Raw genomic sequence first — 18,302 nt, 5'->3', positions numbered from 1 at the left:
ACACACAACAATTGGAAAAACATGGGCTCAAGACAAACTAACTTTATTTGTACACACACACACACACACACACACATTGAGAGAGAGAGAGGAAGAGATTTTTTTTAACATCTCTGGGAAGCAGACAAGAAAGGACGACTGAGCGTGAACTCAAAACCACATGAACCGAGTCTGGTGGCAAGACAGCCAAAAGGTACAAAAGACTCCTGTCAAAATTTCCACGAGAAGACAAAAATCATGTAAAAAGTAGCTCTCAGTAGTAGAATCGTGTACAGACAATCTTAAACTTTTGAGCTTCACTTCTAATATAAATGTCAAGGCTGGTAGAAACGTGTGATTTCTTCTAGCCAATCAACAAAGAAAGGTTAGAATGTAATGTAAATGAAATGAAATTATGAAAATTATATATGCATAATGCATCATTATAATTCTCCATCATTTTGATATTATTTATTTAATAATGAGGGTTACATATTTGCATTTATTTCAGAAAAAAAGTCTGGCATTGGCTCATACCTCGACAAACTAGCGAGTCAAGTCACCCTCATCTCAAGGCACAAGTGCAACATAATTATTACTTATTTTATTAACACGTCTGACATTTATTTTATTCAATTGGTGAACTATAATTACAAATACAATAAATCCATTTGCATTTTATGATGAAGCTATTTTACATTAACATTTGAACACCCCCCCTCCTCCCTCAAACCACACACACACACACACACACACACACACACTTGGCCGAAACTCAACCTGACCCATGTGTTGTTTTCAAAATCCAATCGCAAATGTTCACCCACTCCGTCATGTACCAAAATAAGATTCACATGAAGCAGAGGTAGGAACGCTCCTGTATGTTTTGACCCGTCGCCCAGCAAACAAGACTCGGCTAAGAGTTGAGCTGTTTGCCGTCTGGCCTCGTGGATTTGTGTACTTGCGGTTTATTGAGTGGATTTAATGAGCCCTAGCTCAACTCTGGGCTGGAACTCTCAATCGAGACATATTTGTGGTGTTCTGGTGGCGGTTGGTGATGCTGCCAGGCTGAGGAGGGATTATTTTGGATTTTGCTCTCTCAATGCTATTTTTCTCTTGAATCCAATTCAAGGAGTTGAGGAGCTTTTTTTTCCTTCCAAAAGCACTCGCAAAGTGACACTTTGCCACGCAGCAAAAGAAGACCTACTCTCTTGTGTTCATTTCGACTCCTAATAATTCCACTCGTGGGCCACAACATTAGGTACGACTGCTCCTCCCACTAACATCAATACAATAAAACTTGTTTGTCACGGTTATATTTAATCCAGGAGTGCTAATTTTCAACAATATGATCATTGTTGTGGTTTCCAGTGGTGGAGAACTCCACATCATACTGAGATTTGCCCACAATAGTTTCCGCCTTTCATTTAGCTAAATAAGGTGACCAAAATAAGACAGCATTTCTTCAGCATTGCCCTGCGCTCTTATAAAAACCGCACACCCAATAACCACGTCTAATCTACTGTACTCAGAAGTAGAATTATGGGAGACCACTGTTGCCTTTACTATGACCGATTCACCAGGAGTTACAGCAGACCTGAACACCACCCCATCCCCCCCCCCCCCAAAAAAACCCCCCACCCACGACAGAGATGGCACGTTATCTGTAAAGCTGAAGTTTTTAATGGAAATGAATTAAAATGCATATTTTATTGAAATTTATGGTCAAAGTTCAATCGCTTAAGTATATTTATTTATGGGAAAAATAGATAAAGTATTTAATGATAGTATAAAAATAAAAAGGAATTTGGCCTCGGTATTTCGACCACATCTAAGCCTGATGCGGTACACTGTGACATCACTGCAAACTACCCGGTGTTGTGGCCAGGTGTTGCCACGGTAACCGTCAGTGTGGTGCAGCTTTTTGGAGGACATACTGAGTGCTGGTAGGGGATGGCACTTGCTGGAGGAACCCCGTACAGGCCACTGAGATGTGAAGAGTGACTCTGCAAGTGAAGTGACAAGCAGGCGGATCAGGGTGGTGCTCGTACGCACACATTCCCAGACACACTCGCGCAGGCCGACCCGGGGGGAATTTTTCGAGGCATGAAGTCGCAGTGAATCACGCTCTGTGAAGCCCACCTATTCATTCTGGCCCATTCGGTCTCATGCTGCTCAGCTCGGGATGCCGGCAATGAGTGCAGACTTTGTTTCACACGCACACTGACTCATCTCTGGGGAGTATTGAGGTGGTGGTCGTGGTAGTTGTTTTGTGGGGAATTCAAACTGTGTACCACAATGCGATCTTTTTATCACAGTTAAGCAAAGGCTGTCAGGGATGGCTGGCCAACAAACGATTTCTTTAAGAATCAGCAGCTATATGCTGAGGTCTGTCTCACACAGAGCGATGTGACCAAACGTGACCTGTACAATTGCAAACACATCAGAGTGACTCACACCTGCACACCTGGCGAGAGACCTTTGCAAACATACCAAGTCGATGCAATGAAACCCTGGTGTTCTTATTAGGATTTTTTTTCACATTTTGAAGGGCCACACACTGTATACACACACAAGTATATTTTTTTATTAAACGTGGAGTGGACTAGTGGATTGCCCTGGCATTCTCAAAAGTTTTTTTTTTTTTTTTACAAATTTTATTGCAGAGTTCCTGACTGCCCCTAAATGGGGGCATTTTGCCCCCAAACTTTGAGTCAGCACAACTAAAATGTTCATATACTTGCACTTGTGGAACCACTAAATGTGTGTCAGTGTGTGTGTGTGTGTGTGCGTGTGTCAGTGTGTGTGTATATAATTCTTGAATATTTTTTGTTGCTTCTGTGCCACACATCCACCCCTTTATCAGTAATGTAGTGAAAATGAGTGGAAATGTGAGTATTTACTTGTAAGCCAGACTTTGATTCATGTGCACCCATAAAATTTCCTGTGAGGGGCCACTGTGCTCCTAGTAATAATAAAGTTAGTCTTGAGCCCTGAATTGGATTATAAATTACAGGTAACAAGTGGGAAAAGTTTTTAAATGATTTATCGTAGTCTCATTATTTATATCACAATACCTTGCATTTGAATAGAGGTGAGTACACTTTTTATATCCACTCTAATTACTGTATTTGTAACACTTGGGGGGATTTGGCTTTGTACCTGGAAATGTACATGACGAGTAGACCCACAAAAATGAACCCATGCCTGAAAAGACAGGAAGTTTGCCATTTTGCTTTGAAACGGTCATTTTGGGTCATTTCAATATAAATTATGTTTGGTAGTATGTCCTGGAATATTTTTTAAAAATCAGTCCTCAAAGCCAGATTCACTTGGCAACATGAACTTTGTTAGTGGTCTGTCCTGAGGAGACCCACAAAAAAAGCTGCAGGAAACTCAACTTGAAATATCACAGGAAATCTTCTGCTTCTGATCTTCCAAACGGTGTATCAGTCTGGCGTACTTCAGTGGGTAAGGAAGGGGTTGCCAGGTGCATGTCGTTCATCGCAGCTTTCAGTTGTTATGAAATTGCATGGTGGGTCGTGCCCTTGCAGGCCGATTTACGACCCGGTGTTGTAGGTTCCCCACCTCTGATCTGAACTCCCACAAGGTTCTTAGCTTTTACGAGTGGATGTGGGCAGGGGGACTTACTAAGAATGGGTTGTATCCTGCTTGTCCCACAGGGGGGGCTGAGCCACGAGGTCCAGCAGCTTGGGGCAGCACCGGCAGACCAGAGGAGAAGATGCCCAGAGCGTTGAGGTTCAAGCCTGGGATAAGGTTGGCCTGTTGCTGGGACAAGACAACACAGGCACATTTTTTGGAGTTAGTACAACATCAAAGGAAGACAAATTAAGATAAAAGAGTATTTAATCAGTGGGAAGTTTACCCTGGTCCAAGAAACCTTTGGTGGACCATTGTGTGTTTGAACCATGGGTAATACTGTCTAAATTTATGTAGTTATGGATTTGTTTAGTTCGGTGTTTTGTTCCAGGAACTCCATGAAGAAGAGTGCTTTAAAGTTATCAATTATTCATTTCTATTATTTTTTCTGAAAAAATTATTGCGCCCCTACTGTTGTCAAGTGAAAAATTTCAAAACACGGTGCCAAAAAGCACATTAAAAGCATATTTATTTGTTGATAAGCGAACAAAGGTGACGTTGTACATTTGCTCTTAATCAAGGCACTAGACAACCTCTGCACTAATGCTACAGAATACGAGGTGTCCTGGTTGGTCCACCAATTTTGTATACTGGACCACTAAAATATGTGTGGCATGTCGGATGAGTGGTGAGAAATATCCACCTCACGTTTCTGAGCTTGGGGGTACAAATGTGGATTTTGCGGGTACTCTTTACACAAGTGTGATTTCAATTGTGAATGGTTGTTGGTTTACGTTTGCCCTTGGCTTGCCCTTGACCAGTCCAGGGTGTTACGTGCCTCTCGCCCCATGTCAGCTTGAATAGCTCCAGTCCACTCAAGACTCTACTGAGGACAAGTGGTACACAGTAGATAATTCATAAAATGTGTGCTCAGGGGTTACCGTGGCAACAGCAAAGATACTATTCATTACAAACAAATGATTTTAGAGCAGCTTGTTTCAAACATGCTGCTGTTGTAATAAGTCCCATTTTGCCTTCATGCTCACTAATCCTACCTGTGACAACCGTTCCACAAAATCAAAGGCTGTTATTAAGGCGAACCATTCTCCTCATTTCAATTCATTGAGTTTCCCCTTGTATTAATGCTCCGTTAACAGCATGATTAACTTCTAGCTAGGGAAAGGCACGTCAGGGCGGGACAGTCTTGTGTAATACCTTAATAGTCGCACTAGATGGTACTCAAAGCTAGGTGCTGACAGGGAATTTTAATTTTCTGGAACAGGGATGGATTTCAGAAGCAACACACTATTTTACAAATTGTGTGTGTGTGTGTGTGTGTGTGTGTGTGTGCGTGTGTGTGTGTGTGTGTGTGTGTGTGTGTGTGTATGTATATATATATATATATATATAAAGCTAACATCGTTTCTTCGGATGTCAAAAAGTGTGCAGCTCCCAGTGTTGTCTTTTCCATGGAAACTGGGTAGAAATGGCTCTTTAGGTGTAAAAGGTTGATGACTCCTGGTATATCCCACATATTTTGAACAGGAAATGAAATGAAAAATGAAATCATTAGTGAATTTAAAAAGACAATCAATATAAGCACCAACCAGAGAACAATTTTTTTTTTTTTTACATGGTGCACATGAGGTTTTGCCTCCCATGACGGCAGAGCTCTGTTATTATCACACAATTGCTGAATAATAATACTGTCAATAAAGTATTCCGGTATTGAGTTTGGCATTAGTTTCTTGGTTTACAACAGGGACTCATTTTTATAAATTGGAAGAATAAATATTTGTTTGAAAACACTTCAAAAATCAATAATGCCTTATATGTGTGCTTTCTTGTGACGACATTCTGAGGCCGCTGTGCAAACTACTTCCTTGCGTGTTGTCAGAACGCCTCTATATTTTCATCTTCTTGTCTTCAGGTAGTAATAAGCTAAGGTGGATGCAGACACTTGCTGAACACTTCTGTTTCTTTCTCATTTAAGTTATCAGTACGCACGAGTCAAATTCGCAATGTGCGTCCAATGAGTACACAAATACTGTTGTTGTCCCCTCAGGCTGCAGCCAGCACTGACTGATGATGTAATTGGGGGGGGGGGGGGGGGATTAGATAGTTGCTGCGAAGGAGCGCGTTACGGGGACGACTCACACGTGCACAGCGGGAAGACGTCGGGCGTGAGTCAGACGCTCTGCTGAGAGTCAGATGACGGTAAAGCGATCGGATGACGCTTTCTGTTTACCAGCAGCTTCTCATTACTGAGCTTACACTGTCTCTCATATACTATGCAACACATACACGCACACACACAAATGATGAGTTGGCACACACTTACATTTATAGCAGCAACGTCATTCTCATAGGCCTCCCTCAGTTTCTTCATGATTTCTGCCTCTGCTTTACAAAGCGATTCCAAGACCCCCTTCACTGTGATGGTCCTCTCTGGATTGTAAATGGTTAAATCTTGTAACCTAGACCATGGCACACGTACACAAACACACACACAGTTGTGTCACAGCACTGTGCAAAAGAAAATAAGCCTTTTTTTCCTTGTCACATTGTGGGGTGGGATGGGTTTTAATTGGATTCTAGACAATCTCGCTCAGGAGTTAATGAAGTATGGACCTTTCAAACATCTGTGCTGATAAACAACACTATTTTTATTAGTACATGTTCATTAAGACGGAAACACTATGTGCAATTAGAGCATACGCCAATATTATTCATAATTTCATGTCCTTGTTAAATATTGAGTTAAATTGTTATTTGCTGATTGCAAGCACACAGTAACGTGTAAGAGACATAGTTTTGAGATTATATTTGAGTCGGAGATAGAGTAGTGGTTAGCATATTTGCCTTGGAGTCAAGGCATACTGGGTTCCAATCTCTATGTAGTCAACTCCCCCCCCCCCCACACACACACACACACTGCAATATCTTCTAGAAACGCGAGATCAAATGAGGAGAGGAAGGGAAGCGGCTTACGAGGAGATGGTTATCTTGGTCCCTGTCTCCTCTTCGATCTTCTTCAGGTTGCGGCCCTCCTTCCCAATGAGGCGGCCTACCAGGCTATTGTGGGCCAGAAGTTTTAGAGGAATCTCCTCCGGCCTGCACAAGGAAACATGCACACACACACACGCACGCACGCACTTAGAATGTGATTTTCAGTATGTTTTCATGTAAATGCATTACTGTATATATATTTTTAAATATAATGATTCTGCTGTCATCCTTACTCTCGTATAAAGCAAATTTGCATGATGTAAATGGGTTGGATATTCATTAAATCACAATATATATTGATTGTGTTGACAGTATTTATAAATTTCAGGGGTAGGGTTGCTCTGGCAATGCGTCCCCTCGCTAAAAGAGGCTTCCTAAAGCTAAAGAGGCTAAATAAAACAAAAATAAATTATGGTCACAAATGAAAATCCTCGCAATAACTAAACTGCAAAATAGCAAGGGAACATTGTACTGAATTTTCCAATTATATTAAAATGTTACTTTTTATTAATTTCTTATTTGATTTTAATACCAAACATGATCCCCCCCCCCCCACCTCCACCCTCCATCTAATTAAAATTCTACTGTTTATTTTATTTTATGATTAGTCATGCCGTCTATGTCTGGACTGAAAATCCAAAGCAAGCATCAAATCCAGTCTTGATGACAGCAATCTATTAATTGAGTAACATTTTCATGATCACATTCCATAGGGGAAGCTTTGTCGAAAACATCTGCTTTCAAGTTCCTAACAAGCTAAACAAGTGTGTCAGAAGTTTGAAATGAATAATAAACAACCTCATTATTCCCAGTAAAGAACAAAGTGTGACTGATGAAAAGACCGGGGCTCCTACATTTGAATTGAAAGGCATGCAATAGTAAATAAGCGGAGAGTGTACAGTATATGCTGAGATGCGACACACAGAAAGGTGCTGTTAAAAGTCAAAGCCAATTAGATATGTTGTCTGTCTTCCTCTAACGCTAAGCCACCATCACGTTTCAGCCTGTGTGATGTGTGTCGCGTGTTTACTGTGTTAGTGGTCCAAAGCGGGGAGAATGCGCGCTTAGATTAAAAGGTGTGCTGGCAGGCTAAAGGATAAGATTATAGGCTGTTGACGTTTATGGCTCATCCCCTGCGAGACGTAATGTTAACGAGCACTCACGTCTTGGTCTCGTTGGCCTCCTTCTGCATGATGTCCAGGATCATACGGCAGGCCGAGGAGCAGCCCTCTGGAGACGAGTGGATGGTGATCGGCTTCTCTGCTGCGCCCGCGTTCTCCTTCCGATGGATGTCCACTCTGAAAGCAAGGCAAGAGTGGAAACAGTTCAGGAACATGCATGTACTGATGAACCATTGACAGTTCGTTTGAAATGCACAAGGCGTTAAGAAATTTGTATCCTCCAAAAATATATTAAATGCTTAATAATATTACAAATGGGTATGATGGCTTGAAGAAGCGACTGCTGCGATGGCGGACTCGCCATGCAAGGACGAACTTTAATGTCCTACTCTGCACAGTGTTGTAGAGAGGAGTTATTTGGCCCATTAATTTGGGGAATTTCAGTGACATTTAGGACAAACACTGCACAATAATAAAAAAAATATTAAGATTAGGTTCAAATGTTGTCCATTCTGATTCCGATCATTCATGAGCGAGATCAGCTGACAGCAGTCACATGGATTAGGTGCACCTTTTTCAAAAATAGCTGCTCACGATTATTTTCATGTTGAGGAAAGAGGGAAGGGAAGCGCCACTGCGCATAGGCTGGTCTCTCGTTGGCTGCAGGTGATCTCTTTTGTGACTGCCAATGAAAGGCATTGATCGACATGTCTCGATCACGTATTTTTCCACAAAATGTAGTGACCGATCAATCAGAGCACCGCATGGGTAGTTGCCCATTTCTGTCCTAGATTACAGCCATTAACTCATTTGTTTCAAAGAGTGACAAATCTCTAACCAGCTACCTAAGCTGCTTACTTTGACTGAGTCTGCTTGGTGACGTTCTTGATGGTGAGTCCTTCCTTGCCGATGATGGCACCCACAAACTGAGTGGGCACGAGCATGCGCAAAGGAAAGTCCTGCTGCTGTCGGGGCCGTGGGGCACCAAAGCCTCCTGAAGGTCCGGGCTGAGGGGTTTCCTGGTCCCGTGACAAGCGGCCGCCGCGTCGACCTCGGGCGGCCTGGACGGGCGGAGCAGCATCCAAGTCCATGATGTACGACACCCTCAAGGAGAAGTCGTCGCACTGCTGTCCTGTCAACTTCTCAATGGCTCTGGAGGGTCGATGACCAACAGCAAATATTTGGCAACATGAAAACTCATTTCAATTGAATCTGTCGACAACTAAGCGATCAAGACGAATTTGGTCATTTTTCCTTGGTGTGGAGTTTCGATTTTTTTTTTTAGCTTTGTATGCTGTGCATGCCTCAGTCGTTGCACTCACTCTTTAGCTTCCTCCTTGGTTGCGTATGTAACATTCACCACTGCTGTTTCTGTGTCAGTGTTGACTGAAAGAGAAGAGTCATACATCAGAGGTAGATGACATGAGATGCGATCATCATTATGTAACGACAACAATCTCCTGGATCACTGCTCTCGTTCTAACAGCTCAATTTCCGAAGTGACAAATGAGTTGAGCTGCTTTGTTGCCAATCGGCCATCAATTTTAGACCGCATTCCACTGACAGTCACATCAACAACCATGCAAAACATTAACATCAGTATGAACTTCAAATGGAAAACTATTGCTACAATTAAAAATAGCAGGGATCCATATGATCAATATGATGAAATAAGACATAAAAAATTGGTCTACCTTGTTCCACGTTTTCCACAGTACCATATCGAGCTAGGAGACCGTCGAAATCCTAATGGAGAGATGATACCGTCAGTTCAGTGAGTGGGGACGCAGACAAAAAAAAAAAAAAAAGAATATGACGGACAACCACATGGATTTACAATAATAAAGTAGTTAAATCAACGTCATCAGTCTGCATGCCTTAAATAATTGGGGAATTGCTACAATTGAAAATATCAGTAAAATAAATACTTTACTCATGTTTTTTAATTATTTTATAAATGGATTCAATAATTATAAGTACATTTATTGTAAGTAGGATTAAAAAAGGAGAAGTGATTACTTTATTATATTACCTGTTTTAAATACATACTGCATTTCTACAAATGTTAACACCATTTATTTTCAAAGGATCTGGACCATCTGTCTGTTTTAAAAATTAAATGTGGCCATTGGGGATAAAGTTTGATCATCCCTGATTTATATTTTATACAGTGGCACATAGAGCCTTTTTGTATGCTTGGTAAACATCTGCAACTGACGTTTATGAACAAGTAGGCCGTCTCTAATGGACCATGTTAGATTGTACAAGCACCCACTATGTGAACATTTACATCAATGTCATGACACATTTATTTTGTATTGTCCGTTCTCGTCAATGTTCTGCAACATATTGCAAATTTTGCATTTCGAGTCTACATGAAAAACAGACTCCACTAAAGAAGCTTGAGGAGATGCAAACAAGTGAGTCAACAGCTGAAATGAGGCAAAACTTCAAACTTAATGGACTACTACTACTTTATGCTGTTTGGACATGCACAAAACACGCACACGCAACTCACCTCCCACTGTAGATGAGGGGGAATGTTCCGGATCTGAATCTTCCGACTCCTGCGGAGAGGGGAGACACAGTGAATTTAATGAAGGAGGCAGGTAGCCATGCACACAGGATCCTCACGTCTCTTTATATCCATTGTCTCATTTCGCACATCCTAAGTTAATTACATGCGGCCCCCACCCCTCTCGTTCTATAAATGAATGCATAAACTATTTGAAAGTTCCACAGTTCATTTTTTTTCGTCCAAGGGGCAATATTTCCTTGAGATGAGGAAATGATTAGCCATGCTACGTAACACCTCCCAGTTGTTCTTTTTGCAGAGGAGATGATGTCTTTTCACGGATAGTTACTCCTGTCTTGATACAACTCCTAAGTGTGTCTAAGTTGCCATGGTTACGCCTCACTTACATCATCACTGTCCAGCCGCCTCACTGCCAGGCTTAGTGAACGTCTTGAAAAATACAGTGGAATCAAGTCAAACATCCCCGAGTCCTAAATATGCACCAATGCTTTGTTATATTGAAATAATTTAATTTCCTTTTAGTAGGAGTTAACGTTTTCTATGACAAACCTCCATTTTTTATTTATTTATTTTTGATCTTATCCTTTTGACACACTTGCATGACAGTCAATGACAGAATGTTACTACAGTACCTGAGTAGGAAATAAATGTGTCATGATGGGGACAGATTTAAAATTATGAAATTATTATTTCAGTTCTATTTCCGATACGAAAACTGTAATTAGTAGTAATTAGTCAGTGATTGGGGTGATGAACGCTGAAGAATAGTTCATCCATAATACTGTAGTTTATTTGACACTCTCACTATCAAAACAATTGAAAGAATGGGAAATATAAAGTGATGTCGCTACTAAATTCCCAATATGTGATGGTCATCATGCAACATGTGAGCCTACTCAATAGTAGCTTGAACTTTTAGCCTTCTGATTAGGGTTGCAACTCTTAATTTACAAACTTAAATAAGTCCATTAAAAAAAAAAATCGAAGCAACATCTCTTCGTTGAAGCTCCACATAGATCATATTTTCCACACAGGCTAATGTTACAGGTGGCGCAGGCACCGCCCTGTGTAGAAGTAAGTTGGCGTGTTGTCGCCAAGACAGGAGGAAAGACGGAGAATGTCCGCAGTTTGGGATCATTTCACACTGAAAAAGAATGTCAGCTAATTTCACATACTGTAGCTCAACACCACTAGCAAGAACATGTAATGACCCGTTTAACCGCAGCCATCTGCACATTTTCAATCGTTTTATTGAACAAACGTGTATTACAACATGTATTATATTCGGACAAAAAAAGCTTCCGCGGCCACAAATTTCCCAGGCACTCAATGCCAAGGCCCTGACTTTTAAAACCACTTTCATACTTCATTGACAGTACGTTAAAAGTGAGCGTTACTATGTTTGTAAAGGCATTTCCCCCGATGGCTCTTTGTATTGTCTCCTTCCTCCATCTAGTTCATTCTTGCGCCTTTCCTTACCGGTGAACTTTGGGGCGAGAGGTGAGATACAAACCCTGGAACAGTAGTCGGCCCATCACAGGACACATACAGTATAGACAAACATGAATTCATAATGGTGGAAGTCAGAGTACTCAGGCGAACACACACCTTCCAAAAAGCGAAGCCTGAGATTCGAACTAGGAACGAGCTGTCCTAACCACTGTCATGCTGCCCAGATCACAAGCTAGAACTACAATAATACACATATTGTTAAAATCTCATCAGTTGAGTCCAGAGAGCGTAAAAGTGCATTATGAAAGCATGAAAGCCAAAATTGTTTCACAGTAGCTGCATGTACACATTGACCAGCTCTTGGTACTACATTTCCACATCGTGCTGTTTTATCACTCCAATTCCGCATTAATAGCTGACACAAAGGCGCCCGTTGACCACAAAGTGTGAGAAACAACACAAGCAGTAGCGCAGTCAACATGAGTGTTGCGATTTAAAAAAGAAGCAGACATTCATGTGGAGGGGGGAAAAAAGCACATACTCGTGCAAAACCCCAAAGTCCTTAAGAGCACTTTGGAGGACAATTAGCAGACATTCCAGGAGCTGAAGTGATGGGTAGAGCGGGAGGAAAGGTGAAAGTGGGAGAAATTAGCGTCTGCTGTGGGCTGGCAGGCATTCCTCCGAAGAGGTTTTTGCATCTTTCCCGGAAAAGAGCGCAGGTCAGAGTTTTGCACAAGCAGGCAGCGAGACATGAATGAATAACTTTTTCTGATTGTGCTCCTCCAGGAAAAATGAAAAAAAGAACGGAAAAAGAAGAGTATGAGGAGGAGGAGAGAGGGTGAGAATCACAAATTTAGGACATTCCACTCTTCACCTCATTCATTCAATACTGCAAACAAATTAGTTTAAATGTGTTTGACATGTGCGCCATGCCGCGACTAAACTAGGCTTGAAATTGATTTTGTATTGGAGTCAGTGGATGACTTGTGCACCGTCACTCGGAACTCTCCATGTATTATAAGCACTTTGTCTCGCCGCAACAGCTCAACCAAAATGTCAAAGTATGAGCGGGGGGGTGACGACAGCTCAGTAGTGTCTGTTTGGATCCTACAAGGATTTCGAGTGAGGTCTTCCCTATTGATTGTGCTAATGGACACCAGTGATCTGTGCTCGCGTGCTGCACTTGGTACTGCTACTTCGTATTCGCCGGATCAAATGTCAGCCGAGCTGAACTCCAGAAAGGGACTGCCTATGAAAGGCTGTTGCCAAGTAGAAATGAAGGTATTACATTATACCACGAGTACTTCCAAACAGACAGCAACAGGTATCATTCAAATACGCCCAACACAATGGATATATACTGATATCATGATGATCTCGTTTCTGTTTACGCACAAATTGACTTGATGTGAAATCTGGAGAGATCTGGAGATATATATATATATATATATGTATATATATATATATATATATATATATATATATATATATAGCGGCTGGATAGCTCAGTTGGTAAGGCATCGGTTTGGCATGCGGGAGATGGTGGTTCGAATCCCGCTTGGGGCAAAAAATGAGCACATAACACCATCCAGTGTGGGTCCTTGGGCAAGATCCTTCACGCTAATGCCTACCTCATACAATGATGAGAGACAGTAAAATGAATGACATGCCTGCTCAGACGTCGCCCGGCCAAACAAAGTCTGCGTCAGGTGCTGGGGAACCAGAGCACCTTGATGAAAAATGGGCTACTGGAACAAAGCGGAGATGGGCGAGATGCGATAACATGGCTCTGTTGGAATGCTACTACTCAAGCAACCCTAGTCAGAGGGGTTACATGCAGAGAATGTGTGCTAAATGGTTACTTCGAAACCCACAGTCACGGTTGACCACGAAACAACTAGTAGCTCAGTGTTCCAACATCCACAAACGGCAACTGCTGTCACAACTTGAGATTGATGAGGTACAACGCAGGTTCCATGGTGAAGGGCCCCAGGCTGCCAAATCAGAGGAGGAGGTCATACCAGAGATTGGGAGGCAAGCCCCAATGAATGCAGATGATGAGATTGGGAGGCCAGCCCCAATGAATGAAATGCTGAGCGAGGCAGCAACTGACCTGAAAGCTAAGATCATGGCTAGAATGAAAGCTGGGCAACCTAGAAACCGATTACAACGGCTATGTGAAGTACCACCTGAAAGTCTCATGGAAAGTGTGAATGCAGCACTGAGGGCGATCCCTACCCTAACGATCACGGAAACCAATGAGCTGATGCTTCAGCATCAGTGATCCTTGAGATGCTTGGCTATAAGAGCAACCATGGAAGCCATGAGATACGTTACCCACCATGGAAAAGACGGTTGGAGGCTAAGATCAAGGCGGCTGGGAAAGATGTGAGTCAATTGACGGAGGCCCAGAGAGGTGTGATGAAAAGGCCGATACCCGAGAGGTACATCCAGATGAAGCACTCGAAACTGCCAAACAAAGGCTCCAAGCCTTGTCCAGCCGCCTAAAGCGGTACACGAAAGAGAATGAGGCCAGACGAATAAACAGGCTGTTCGCAACACAACCTGCGAAAGTGTACGCTCAGTGGAAGGGCCCTAACAACAGAGCTGACCCACCAAGACTGGAAACTGAAAGGTACTGGAAAGGCATATGGGAGAAGGAGGTTGCACATAACAGCAGTGCACAATGGCTGGTGACCCTGAGAGAGGAGCACAGCAACCTCCCTGAACAGAACCCAGTTACCATAACAGTGGCAGACATACAGGAAAGAGTCTCAGATATGAAGAACTGGACACCAGGCCCGGACATGGTCCACACCTACTGGCTAAAGAAACTCACAGCACTCCATGAGCGCCTAGCAGCACAAATGAACCAGCTGCTGAGGGATGGGACTCACCCAGGATGGCTAACCGAAGGGCGAATGATCCTGATCATGAAGGATCCCTCAAAGGGTGCAGTCCCATCCAACTATCGGCCAATAACCTGTCTCTCCACAACATGGAAGCTCATGTCAGGCATCATTGCGGCTAAGATAAGTGGACACATGGATCAATACATGAGCGAAGCACAGAAGGGCATTGGTAGAGATACCAGAGGAGCCAAACATCAGCTCCTGGTTGACAGAACAGTCGCACAAGACTGCAGGTCCCGAGGTACCAACTTGTGCACAGCCTGGATTGATTACAAGAAAGCCTATGCCTCGATGCCACATACATGGATCACTGAATGCTTGTATAAGGTGAACAGGACCCTAAGAGCCTTCGTTGCGAACTCGATGAGGATGTGAAAAACCACACTTGAAGCCAATGGCAAGCCACTTACCCAAGTGTCCATCAAATGTGGCATATACCAAGGTGATGCACTCTCCCCACTGCTGTTCTGCATAGGACTGAACCCCCTAAGCCAAGTAATCACCAAGACAGGCTATGGATACCGCCTCAGAAATGGAGCTACAATCAGTCACCTCCTCTACATGGATGACATAAAGCTGTATGCTAAGAGCGAAAGGGACATAGACTCCCTGATCCACACAACCAGGATCTACAGCAGCGACATCGGGATGTCATTCGGGCTTGAGAAATGTAGTCGGATGGTGACTAAGAGAGGAAAGGTAGTCCGCACTGAAGGTGTCTTGCTCCCTGAAGGAACAATAGCAGACATTGAGGACAGCTACAAGTACCTCGGTATACCACAAGCCAATGGCAACCTCGAACTGGCAACAAGGAAAGCGGCTACGGCCAAATACCTCCAGCGAGTGAGGCAAGTCCTAAGAAGCCAGCTCAATGGCAAGAATAAGACCCGGGCAATAAACAGCTATGCCCTGCCAGTGATCAGATACCCTGCAGGAATAATAAGGTGGCCAAAGGAAGAAATTCAGACCACGGACGTTAAGACCCGAAAGCTCCTAACCATGCATGGAGGGTTCCATCCCAAATCCAGCGCCCTGAGACTGTACGCAAGCCGAAAGGAAGGAGGCCGGGGACTAGTGAGTGTGAGAGCCACTGTCCAGGATGAAACATCCAAGCTCCATGAATACATCAAGGAGAAGGCTCCAACGGATGATGTACTCAGAGAATGTCTCAGACAATGGGGAACAGAAGATGAGGCGCTGGAAGAGGGACCATCATGGGAGGACAAGCCCCTACACGGGATGTACCACCGGACCATAACTGAAGTGGCCGATCTCAAGAAGTCCTATCAGTGGCTAGGGAGGGCTGGCCTGAAGGACAGCACAGAGGCACTCATCCTAGCTGCTCAGGAGCAGGCCCTGAGCACCAGAGCCATTGAGGCCCAGATATACCACACCAGACAAGACCCAAGGTGTAGGTTGTGCAAAGAGGCACCTGAGACGATCCAACACATAATGCAAGGTGTAAGATGCTGGCAGGGAAAGCCTACATGGAACGCCATAACCAGATGGCTGGCATAGTCTACCGAAACATCTGTGCGGAGTATGGACTGGAAACCCCAAGGTCAAAATGGGAAACACCTCCGAAGGTGGTGGAGAATGACAGACCGAAGATCCTGTGGGACTTCCAGATCCAGACTGACAAGATGGTAATGGCGAACCAACCAGATATCGTGATCATACATAAAGGGCAGAGGAAAGCCGTTGTAGTGGATGTAGCGGTCCCAAGTGATGGAAACATCAGAAAGAAGGAACACGAGAAACTCGAAAAGGTCACAATCGTGCCTGTGGTGGTCGGAGCACTCGGGGCAGTGACCCCAAACTAGATGAGTGGTTGCAACAGATCCCGGGAACAACATTGGACATCTCAGTCCAGAAATGTGCAGTGCTGGGAACAGCAAGGATACTGCGCAGAACCCTCAAGCTTCCTGGCCTCTGGTAGAGGACCCGAGCTGAATGAGGGACGGACACCACCCGAGGGGGGGTGAGACGAGGAATTGTTATTTTATATATATATATATATATATATATATATATATATGTATACAGGTATATATATATATATATATATATATATATATATATATATATATATATATATAAATGCCTTAGCGTATTTGATTTTACTCTACAAAAACTCCAGTAACTCCTCACTCATGAAAACAATGGAATCAGAATGAAAAAAAAAATTGTATTACATATTTGGTCACAAAGTGTTTAAGTGTGAATGCTCATCTCTTAGTATTAACCGAAAAAAATGGCACCATTGTGGGAGAACACCCTCACCGACCTCACATTTCTTTATATGAAATAATGGAAACTGACATACTGGTAATCATATTCCACCGTTTATATATTACTCCCATACGCCAGAGACATATTGTCCATGTGAGGTCCATTGAAGACTCTAAATTAGGTGTGAAGCTGAGTCTAAATGGTTGTTTGTTTATTTTTGCCTCGCGATCGGCTGCTGGTTAGTCCAGAGTGTAAAGTCAGCTGGGCTAGGCTCCAGCTCATTCACTCGGATGATCGAGCGCTGTGCAAAACGAACACCTGGAGGGCTGTCTCTTTTTTTTTTTTTTAACTGATGATTCCATAGTTGCTCACCATCGACCATAGTAAGTGCCGTAGAAAACAGATGGCTGGATGGAGTTTGAATGGAATCTGGACTTGCTGCACCCTCACTAGATAGTCACAATATTTTGTCATGTATATCAAATGAACAACATTTTTGTTATAAGGCCGTTGTTGGGGTGTTGTTCAAATGCACACATTGCAATCCTGAGTGAGTATCCTGTGGCGTCTGCTGTGTGTCTAGAGGGATTTCTCCTTTTTGCATATTGTTGCTTGAATGCTCTGTTTGCACAAACGTGTGATCCGTCGCTGCCCTTCCTCTTTCATGTGCCTCACCACACATGCCACTTGCTTGCCTCGTCGCTCCCAAATATGCAACTTCCTGGATTTTTATGGAAAAAGTGACACTTGCTTCGTTTCATTTTAAGCATGCCTGTGGCTAAACGCTAGGCAGAACATCCCCCGCCCGCCCGTCTCTCTGTCTGTCTGTCCGTCGGTAGGGATGGGTGAGACCCATGACACTGTGGACTATTTTGTTTACATGCACAAGGTGAACCCAGAGGCCTTCCTCAGCACCAAACGAGATGAGGATTCACCCTGAATGGTCACTTAATGTACGGTGAATGCAATCGCTGACCGGCCGCTGTTTTGCAGCTTCCTGTCAACAAGAGGGAGGGAGGTGAGAGGCATGAGAGGGGGGTTGAAATCCTTTAAATAGCCAAAGGTGGCCCCGCTCATTTGAAAAACTAATATTTACTGCTTCCACCTGCACCAGCTAAATCGCTGTGTCCGTGCACAAGCACACAGGGCGGTCCGGCGGATTTGGACTAGCAAGAGGGTGGGGCAGGAAAGAAGCTGCTCACCCATCAACTCTTGCCGAAGACGAGTGACATCATTCACAGAAGGCTCAAAAGGAGACAAATCACATGATCACGCCCAGCATAAGTTTCACTCGGACTGTCTGGCCAGCACTAATAAATGTACTCCCAGCTACTAATAAATGAAGTCTCCTCAGGTTTACATTTCTGTAAATTGAATAAAACATTTAAGTTACTTGCAATTTTAATTTTGAATAATATTGGAATTTGAGTTATCTCATGCAACTCCAATTCTTTGAAGGTA

The 18,302-nt window shown here is 43.3% G+C and overlaps 1 protein-coding gene across 3 annotated transcripts in view; it reads right to left on the bottom strand.

Annotated features, from left to right (window-relative positions):
* igf2bp2a (insulin-like growth factor 2 mRNA binding protein 2a) overlaps positions 1-18,302 on the bottom strand; it is a 53,802-nt gene that overhangs the window by 7,882 nt on the left and 27,618 nt on the right. For 2 of the 3 annotated variants that reach the window (XM_086124133.1, XM_086124135.1), the window contains 9 exons: positions 10,228-10,276; positions 9,404-9,455; positions 9,032-9,095; positions 8,568-8,861; positions 7,752-7,886; positions 6,571-6,693; positions 5,921-6,056; positions 3,631-3,768; positions 1,917-1,985 (listed from right to left, as the gene is read on the bottom strand). In XM_086124133.1, coding sequence (XP_085980259.1) covers positions 1,917-1,985; positions 3,631-3,768; positions 5,921-6,056; positions 6,571-6,693; positions 7,752-7,886; positions 8,568-8,861; positions 9,032-9,095; positions 9,404-9,455; positions 10,228-10,276 — 1,060 coding nt within the window. The remainder of the gene's footprint in view (positions 1-1,916; positions 1,986-3,630; positions 3,769-5,920; positions 6,057-6,570; positions 6,694-7,751; positions 7,887-8,567; positions 8,862-9,031; positions 9,096-9,403; positions 9,456-10,227; positions 10,277-18,302) is intronic. The other variant, XM_086124134.1, reaches the window with a different exon arrangement.

The sequence above is a fragment of the Hippocampus guttulatus genome, chromosome 11 (genome assembly GCF_054856545.1).
Source record: "Hippocampus guttulatus isolate MCC_2025c chromosome 11, RoL_Hgut_1.0, whole genome shotgun sequence".
In the NCBI taxonomy this organism is placed as follows: domain Eukaryota; kingdom Metazoa; phylum Chordata; class Actinopteri; order Syngnathiformes; family Syngnathidae; genus Hippocampus; species Hippocampus guttulatus.
This window is presented reverse-complemented; position numbering and strand designations above follow the sequence as displayed.